Source organism: Crocodylus porosus, unplaced genomic scaffold, assembly GCF_001723895.1.
Source record: "Crocodylus porosus isolate Cpor-Errol unplaced genomic scaffold, CroPor_comp1, whole genome shotgun sequence".
NCBI classification, from domain to species: Eukaryota; Metazoa; Chordata; order Crocodylia; family Crocodylidae; genus Crocodylus; species Crocodylus porosus.
Window position 1 is genome coordinate 6270826 of NW_017728927.1, and position 9341 is coordinate 6280166.

At 45.2% G+C, this 9341-nt stretch overlaps 1 protein-coding gene across 1 annotated transcript in view; it reads right to left on the reverse strand.

Annotated features, from left to right (window-relative positions):
- E4F1 (E4F transcription factor 1) overlaps positions 1-8321 on the reverse strand; it is a 12539-nt gene extending 4218 nt beyond the window's left edge. The window contains exons 1-10 of the mRNA XM_019542128.1: positions 8139-8321; positions 7926-8022; positions 6378-6583; positions 5613-5733; positions 5110-5262; positions 4454-4620; positions 3423-3650; positions 2994-3099; positions 2047-2264; positions 1203-1401 (exon numbers count right to left, since the gene is read on the reverse strand). Of these exons, the coding sequence (XP_019397673.1) occupies positions 1203-1401; positions 2047-2264; positions 2994-3099; positions 3423-3650; positions 4454-4620; positions 5110-5262; positions 5613-5733; positions 6378-6583; positions 7926-8022; positions 8139-8321 (1678 nt within the window). The remainder of the gene's footprint in view (positions 1-1202; positions 1402-2046; positions 2265-2993; positions 3100-3422; positions 3651-4453; positions 4621-5109; positions 5263-5612; positions 5734-6377; positions 6584-7925; positions 8023-8138) is intronic.
- Positions 8322-9341: the final 1020 nt, after the last annotated feature.

Genomic DNA, 9341 nt, shown 5'->3' on the forward strand with positions numbered 1-9341 from the left:
AAGACTATATACACTGCTACCCCTGCATCTAAGGATTTGGTGACCTGGTCACAGAAGGCCACCAGGTTGGTCTGACAGGACCTGCCTCGAATGAACCCGTTTCATAGATTTCATAGACATTAGGGCTGGAAGGGACCTCGGAAGATCATCGAGTCCAGCCCCGTGTTGGTTGCCCCTAAGCATAACCTCCCCGCCAGCCCCTCGTGGACATGTGCCAGGATAATTCTCTCAAAAGCTTACCCAGGATCGAGCTAAGACTTAACTGGGCTATAGTTTCCCGGGTCCTCCTTCCTCCCTTTTTTGAAGATGGGAACCACATTGGCCCTCTTCCAGTCCTCTGGCACCGCACCAGAGCACCGTGAGTGCTCATAAAGCCATGCCAGGGTTCCCCCAATGACCTCAGCTAGTTCCCTCAGCACTCTGAGGTGGAAATTGTCTGGACCAGCTGATTTCAATACATCCAGTCCCTCCAGAAGTTCTCTGACTAGATCCTCACTGACCCTTGGCTTAGGTGCACCTCCCCAGGGGCCTGAGGGGGGCTTGGGGGGTGGGCTGATCTGGTCCCTGCTCAGGAAAATGGAGGCAAAGAAGTTGTTAAATAGGTTAGCTTTGTCGTCTGGTGTGACTGCCAAAATTTCCTAGCATGTCTTGCAGGGGCTCCACATTACCCGGTACCTTCTTTTTGCCCCCTATGCATTTAAAAAATTGTGAATGGTACCTTTCCCTTCCAAAAGGCTGCATCTAGATCTTGCCGGCAACTGTGAAGCAAGTGGACAGCCGAGATATTTTTGCTACTCGGAGTTAACACATCAGCAAATTCAGTTCCATTGGGCTCTGCTTTTAGGTACTGTTATACTGGGATAGCTGGACCAGTTCTTACTACCCGCAAACCAATTCTCGTTCTTCCTGCTCATGGTGACTTTTAGTTTAAGAGGGCACACTGAAAAGAATTCAGAGAGCAGTTTAAAGAATGAACGTTATGCATTTTGATGCCACTCAGTTGATGAGAGAGGCAAATGGGACCCATTCTTACTAGGCAGTAACATCGCTCAGTGCGATTTGACCAGTCCCTGTGGTCTCTGATCACAGGTCTACACCGCATAGATTCTCACAGGACAGTCATAACAACTGAGCCATTGAGGGCACATGTCTCAACAGCTGTAACTGGACTCCCTGGGGACCTGACGGCCCCTCACTCTCACCTTTGGTTTTTAGGTGTCGGTTGAGTGTGCCATGCTCCGCAAACCCCCGCCCGCACTTGTAGCACTTGAACGGCTTCTCGCCTGTGTGGTGCCGGATGTGACGCACCAGCGAGCCCTTCTCCCGGAAGCCCCGGCTGCAGTATTGGCACACGTAGGGCTTGTCCTCCAGGTGCGTCCGGAAGTGAACCTGCTGGGCATTCTGTGGCACAGAGGACATGTGATGGGGCAACAGCTGAAGCATGACACATGGCAGTTACTGCCGGCTGAGCTCTTCTCCCAGGCAGCGACAGAGGCTGTTTCTGACCAGGAAGGCAGTCGCTCTCCCTTCTACTCCCTACAGCTATATGAACTGCAACACCATTCTCCCTGCTAAGGGCAGGTCAGAATTCTGCTGTTCTCTTCGAACAGTTAATGGCCACTAACAGAGAATGAAGCTGCCATCCCTGCGGTGCACTAGGTGTCAGCTGTGGAATCTCATTAGGAGGCTGACCTCAGTGCCCTACTGCTCTGGCTCACAGTAGCCTGCACCTCATAACTCAAAGGAAACTGAACATGGCAGCATGCAAAGAAAACCCCCTTCCCCAGAAGTGACTAGCTTGTTTATGAGCACAAGGGTTTATCTTTAGTCACAACTTTCTCTAGCATCTAATCTCTTCTCAAATCCTGCTAAACGATTTACCAGAACAATCTCTCACAGCCCAGCGACCCTCCTCTGCCCTGGCTTAAGGGCTTTTATCTGTCACCCTGAGCCCTGATGAGCACTGGACATTGCCTGCTAACCATCCCCGTGCTCTGGCTCCACAGAGAACCCAGAAGGCCAAACCAGCCCAGCAGCCACGCCTACCTTGGTCTTGTACCTCTTGCCGCACTTTGGGCAAGAGTACGGCCGCTCATCCGAGTGGACCCTCCTGTGGCCTTTCACGTGTGCGATGGTCTTGTACAGCTTCCCACATTCCCCGCAGCGGAAGCGCCGCTCATGGACATGCACTTCTTGGTGCTTCTTTAACAGGTAGCCCTTGGGGAACTCCTTCCCACACTCCTCGCATCTAAATGGCTTGTACTCTAGAGAGGGAGATCTGCACTGGGCAACCGGCAACAGCAGAGCAAGAGAATCCGATCACCACAGCTAGTATCTTTGTTAGGCGCCCTCCTAGGTAGAGACAGGCTGGAGACTAGACTCCCCGTGGGCAACATGCAGAGAGGAAGCCTACCCTGCTGCTAATGGCGCCCTACCTTTGCTGGAAGTTCTGAAATACTCCCCAAGAACCAGAGGGAAAGCACATGGGAAGGAGCAGCATTTAAAAGTAGCATGTGGGCTCTGCCCCAGTCTTGGCTAATTCTGTTAGCTTCCCCTTTGCTACAGGATTCAGCTTCAATCACCATTATATGCTTTTAGAGTCCTTCAAGGAGCTCTTCCAGCCAAATCCACTGACCTGGTCTTTCTCCAGCCTTCTCCCTGCTCAACTAGAACTAACTTGCTCAAGGCCTCTCCGCGCAGTCTTATGACCACTAGTGAAAGAAGCCGTCTCCTCTGCATCACCTGCAATGCAGAGCTGCCTTTGTGTTTCTTTTAGATGTGATTCTATAAAGTTTTCACATCTCAGCAAAATGTTTCTTCTCAGCCAGTTTGACCTCTTCGGGTTTTTTTGCTGGTTCTCAAACACTAGCTGAATCCTTGTGTCATTTTTTTAGAATGGATGGTAGCATACCTCACACAAAGAGGGAATGAAAGCGCTACGACAATGGCAGAGAATTAATTTTGGACAAGAAGAGAATTCACTGCAGCCTTACCTAAATGTTCTTTCATGTGTGTTTCAAGGAAAGCAGCCTCACTGAAGACTTCAGTGCAATGAGAGCAAACGTAACTTTTGTAGCCATTTGTTGTTTGTGAATCTGTCTATTAAAAACAAACAGCACAACAAAAATACTTTCAATAGAGTTTGGGAAATGCATACTGCTAGTCAGACTCAAACCACACAAATGTTGGTACAAAGGAATAAAGTTAAGAAACAGGACAGATGGTGTTGATGCTACATGTTCTAACATGCAAGAAAAACGTTACTCTAAGTTTCTGCTAATCCACTGCAAATTGCGCGCTAGCAAGACTAAAACAGATACAGTGAAGCTAGCGCTCAAACAAACTCTGTTTGCAGAGCCCAGATATTTCTTATGGAAAAAAAAAGTTATGCTCTATGAAAAGTACAAGGTTTTAAAACGTACAGTCTCTACTTGCTCTATTTCGATGCACTGTTCTCCACATAGCTCTTCTTCTGCTTCTACTCCTTCATTTTCTAGTTCTTCAGTAGCAGCTGCACTGGCTTCATCAGATTTCTGAATCTCCTCCATGGTGACTCTCTCAATCACAATGCCAGAATTCCTCATGGCCTGTCTCAGCAAATTCTCACTATTCACTTCCCCTTCGCATGACAGCTCCTCGGGATTAGATGGCTGCAGGAAATCAAGTAATCAGACGGTAACTACAGGAAGCATTAAGTTAATCTTGTAGGCAACAGTACTCCAAGCATAATGGGGCTCATCACCAGCATGACCAGTTCTGTGATGGTGACAGCTGAGAGAAGTCACCTAGATACTATTTTTACTTTACTTCCAAGGCTTTTTCCTACCTGCTTTTGGAGTCAATTTTCACAACAGGGGTAAGAGAAGCATCCTCACACTCACCTGACTGCAGGTGTACTACTTATTATCTTCTTTTATCATAATGAAAGTATTGTTGAATGACAGAATTTTGTTCCTCTCCAAATAAGTAGCAAGAAGGAACATGCGCAGCTATAGATGCCTCCAGTTCTCAGCCCTGGAACGAGGCACCCAGCAGTATGAGTTACGCAGCCGCTTGCAGCTGAACTCAGAATGCTTGCATACGGCATTGGAACCGGTGTACAGGAACACTACTTACTGAACAGGACAGAGATAACTTTAGTCTATTCAGGTCTTCATGGGGATTAGGTATGTATAAGTCCTCTTTAAATTTCTTTCTGTCCTTTATAAAACCACCATGCAACGTTCCTCAGAGTGCTTCCAGCTAACATCAGGATCTGAGCTTGAACTATGCATCTGTAGCTGCTCATTTTGGGAAGAGACTATTAAACAACGTTCATCACCACCTTGAGGCTGATAAGAAGAATTTAAATGAGCGGAGCTGTTTTCCAACTCCAGGACCCTGAAGCCAAGGAAAAGCATTTCTGCTTCTTTGGATCCCTTTATCTGTTTTATGCTACAGAAACACCACTCACATCTTGATCCAAGGATTTAGTATCAACAACAGGCAGTTCCTGCATTTGGACGTGGACTTCGTGAAGAACATTGCCTTTTGCGTCAGTCACTAGATGAATCACAGGAGATGTCTCAATGGATTCGCTTGTTATAGATGAAACAGTCTCTGCATTTGAACTACAGGATCCTTCAAGAAAAGCACCAGAATTAAAAACCAATTACATTAGTTTAGAAGCAGTAGAATTAGAAGCACCCAGCTTCCAGCTACACATTCATTTAGTTCTACTTCACTGGTCTTATTCAAGTATCTAAGAATATCACTATCTTGCTTATTAAGGACTACTACTTGTATTTAACATGACTCATTTTCTTTAATCACTCTTTCTGTATAAGCAGCAACCAATATTTCCCATTTTCAGAGTGGAAATTTAAGTTTTGTGCTCAGTGAAATGGTCTTCCTGCTGCCAAATTCTGAAATAAGTCTTGCATTCTATGACCTAGATTTATTCATCCATGTCAGGCCTCTCCACGTGCACTCTGAGCCAGTGCTTTAACATGGAGAAACATGTTTTATTTATATTACAAACACGGAGGAAAGAACACTTTTATTTGAGTGCCAGGAACATGACCTCTACTTTATCCGATTTAAAGTGCATGCGTCTGCCATTTCACTGACCTGTTGGCAAATCATCTTTATTAACAACTATTTCTTTGTTCATGTTGAAGCGGATTTTTTCAGTGCAAGGCGTCAAGGATTTCAGATGCCGAGTCAAAGCACCCGATTCTCTGAAGCTTTTCCCACACTTTTTGCATTTGTAAGGTCGCTCATCTTAACAAGAAAAAGGAGAAGGCATGAATCACCACACTGGACACTGACATCCATCAACGCTGATCAAGAGCTTTGAACTAATAAGCCATACTTTGCGAGTAGTGCTTAGTGGCCTTTTGGAGCACACGTGCCAGTCTTGTCCTTTTACCTTCCATTCATTTACATGCATAATCTGCAAAAACAAGCATTCTAACCTTGGCCTCTGAGAAGCCCAAATATGGTAGGATTTATAATGTGCTCAGATCAGAAGACAGAAAGCAGACAGCTCATCACTGAGGTACCATGGAAGAACCAAGTACAGCCTAGTCCAGCCAGAAAGAAACATTTTGCTGAAAGAACAAGCATCTTACCTGTGTGGCGCCGGTGGTGTCTGATTAGAGAGCCCTTTGTCCTAAAGGATGTTCCACAGAGTTTACATTCATAGTCCTTCCTGCTGCTATGAGTGATCATGTGAGCTTTGAGAATACTGGCCTAGCAAGTTCATTTAAAAATTGGGAAAAACATTTATCAGTGATTTACAATTTCATCAATTAAAGAGACATTCAAGAACAACCAAGCTATTTGTCATTAAAGAGAGAATTGTGCATGTGCTAGAAGGCAGAGAACAACCATTCCAAATGTTGTCAAGGTTAAAGTGGTTCATAAGCATGTAGCCTTATATGCAGAAAAACTGGACCTGCTGGAACGTACAGCTTAATACAACAGGTTATGTGGGAGATATTACAATAACTGGATGTGATGCACTACATGCAAATGAGATGCAAACCACTGTGCCTCAGGGTGTAAGCCAATCACCAAGGTGAAGCAGCAGCAGCTTCCCCTGCAGGTTATTATGATGCTCAACTATTCTGGAGATTTGACAGTTTTCTCTCTGGCCACCATTAGAGACAGGATTCCAGATAAAGATTTGATTCAATGCTCTGATCTGGTAAGTGGCAGTTAATGCTTTAGCATGACTCTCCATTATTCAGGGTGATACTATTTTGAGATAAGGTGAATCTGTAAATACTAGCACCATGCAGTCAAAAATGCATTTTCCAGCGGGTGTGCAAAGACCCCGAGGCATAGGCTTCCTAAGGACTGGGTGCCATGAGCACTTGCAAAGCAAACCTTACCGTTTTAAATGTCTTCTGACACAACTCACACACATATCGCCCTTCTTTATTCACCAGCAGCTTCACCTTGATGAGTTCTGTGGAGACGCCCTGTTCTCTGTCGTCAGGGCTGTCCTGCCCTTCAGGGATCTCACCATCAATGTCACCATTGGGATTTTCAAAAACATGATCTCCTGCAACAATGACCTCTTTGATGTGCCCACTTCCTGGGAAAAGAATAGGAAGACAGTTACATTCTTTACCAAAGATTAACTCAGAGTACTGACTGGATTTGATGTTTAGGATTTCAGATAACAGAAAGGTAAGAGAAATAGGTGCCTTTAAAAAGGAACAGTGCATGGCAAAGTCCATATTGACTAAGTATGTAACTCTTGCATTTCTAGTACTATGCCAAAGGTGGCCAAGGGTAGGATCAACGCTTTTGGAGTTTAAAATTAAAATAGTTATTAGCTATAACCAGGTGGGAGTTAGAAAGGGGCCGTGCAGGATTCCTACCCCGCATCCCATCCTAGCAGGAGTTCAGCATGCTGCCTTCCTAACACTATCAAACCAAAGGCTCACATACATCCCTGTGCAACAGGTCAACCTCTCTCAACCATCAAATCCGTCAGAAAGGTGTTGCCTATGGTCGTGTAAGAGAATTAGGGATGTAATTTCACATGATCTTTGTGAATGACTCAACCATCTGTGCTGGGAGAGAGCAGAGGCTGGGTAGCCTGGTCCACTCCGTTGCAGCATGTGCCAAACCCTAGGACAGGGACACAGTGGTTATACACCAAATGGAAGTGGCCATTACAAAAGCCAAAAAGTCTAATCAAGCTTTCCAAACTCTATATTCTAATCAAGTAAAGCTTCTATGGGAAGATGAAAAAAAGGGCAAGCACTCTGTAATTTAAGTCTCTCTTTTGTTTTTTGAAAGAAGCCTTATGAATTTACTAATGTAAACCCAGGCGGAAATGGATCCTGGGAATAAGTAAACTTCAGAAAGATAAGTGTTAAAAAAGTGTGAGACAGAGAGAGAATGAATATTTCCACCACTAATTATTATGAATATCAATATTTTAACACAACTCCATTTAAACTAAAATCTAGCATTTCAGAGAGGATCAGTTGCAGAAATAGTTTCTCGAGGAAGGACCTGCATATGCTTGTTAAACAAATGCAGCCAAAAACTGGAATTAAATAAATGTTAAGATTCACTCCAGAAGATTCAAATTACTTCTAAAGGAGTCATGGTCATTTTGGTGATAAACTAGAGACCTCTATCCATTAAACTGTCATGGGATGAGGATACACAGTAGTTTTCAGCCCAGTTACCTCCCTAAAAAATATAATTTACTTTGGTTTACACAAAATAACGCCCCCTGCACCATCCCACTTAGACTTGAACTCTTCCATTTCTGACTACGCTAGATCAAACTGCCCACAGCTAGAGTGGTCACCAGTCAAACTGATCAAAAACCTTTAGAGCACAACTACAAAAAGTGGCAAAAAAAAAAATCTCTAAAAACAGTGCCAATGACAAGGCACCTAATCCTTGCAACTTACCTACTATAGCTGATGCATTACTGATTTCTTCTGCTATTGAAGAGGTCTCAACAACTATATGAGCAACAGTTATAGATTCCTCAACAGAAGGAACAACCTGCTGTAACAGATAACGGTTTAGTAGGAAACATTAAAATCATGTCTTATGTTGTCTCCCATCTACCCCACTACTTTTGTTCGATCCTAATTATTGGAGTGTAAGCCTGCTGTCACCTTTTGTGCTTCCTGACCAAGAAGATTTGCTGACGTGGCAGTAATGGCTTCTTGCGTCCGCTGACAGATCTTTTGTAGTTTGTGTTGAACAAATTCTTCCAAGGACGTGAACTCAGACTGGCAGCGACCACACTTGTGCACATCATCTTCATCTGCGTTTTGAAACGAAAGAAGCGATGACATTTGGAAGTATGACATACGTTCCCTCAGGACCTTGTGACGACAACTCTTTCCCGCTTGGTCTCTTAAATCTCCTTTGCTACGAGAGGAAGCCGATGGTAGTCAGGGGTGTAAAAAATGTACTCCATCAGGTATTTTTGCTCCCGTAGTAATTCTGCCTGGGGTCTGCAGAGGGGTGTGACAGCCATACGCTCAAGAGGCAACGCTGGGCTGCTCATGCAACAGGGAAAGGAGGCCGCGAGAACCAAGAGCATGGCTCCAGGGTCTGGAATCCTAGAAGCGCATACCAGGATTATACACCCCAGCTGTTTGCATCTGTTATGCTAGTGATAGGGCAGTTGTTGTTTTTTCCCCCTACCTACAAAACAGCAGAACGACCCCGGCAGCTGTTCCTGCCCAGGGCAGGGGTCGGACCCAATGATCTGTTGCGATCCCTTCCCTATGATGCTTGCTCCATCCAGGACAAGCATGCGCCAACTGCTGAAACCTCAACCTGATGAAGGGCTTTTGAACCCAAAAGCTTGCTTAAAATTTTCTCTCCAACTATTTAAGTCAGTCTAATAAAAGATATCAGATTCACCCAAAGAAACTTGTCTGCCTGCGTCCTTAGAGCAACACGGCCGTGACCGACACCGCTGTAAAAAACGGAGAACTCGTGGGTCAGAAATGACACCTCCTATTTGACCCGCTATGAAACCGCAAAATACATTTTTGGTTTTTTTATCTTTCGGGCTCTGAAAGGCCCTTCCTCAGGCTCAGGGAAAATTAAAGACAGTAAAAAGTTCCCACAGGCAGGAAAAGAACAGTCAGAAAGCATATAAACTTCTTCCACGGAATAAACCGTCCCTGTGCTGGACTGCTTCACCCCTCAGAGCTGCGAGCGAGAGGGGAACGGGGGGGTCGTGTCGTACGGAAGACCCCCCTCCTCCCCGTTTTTGAGGGATTTCCCCCCCCCAATAATGAGCCCGCGGCCTCCTCCCCCGCCGTTACCTCCGTCGCTGAAGGCGGCCGGGAGGCCGAGGA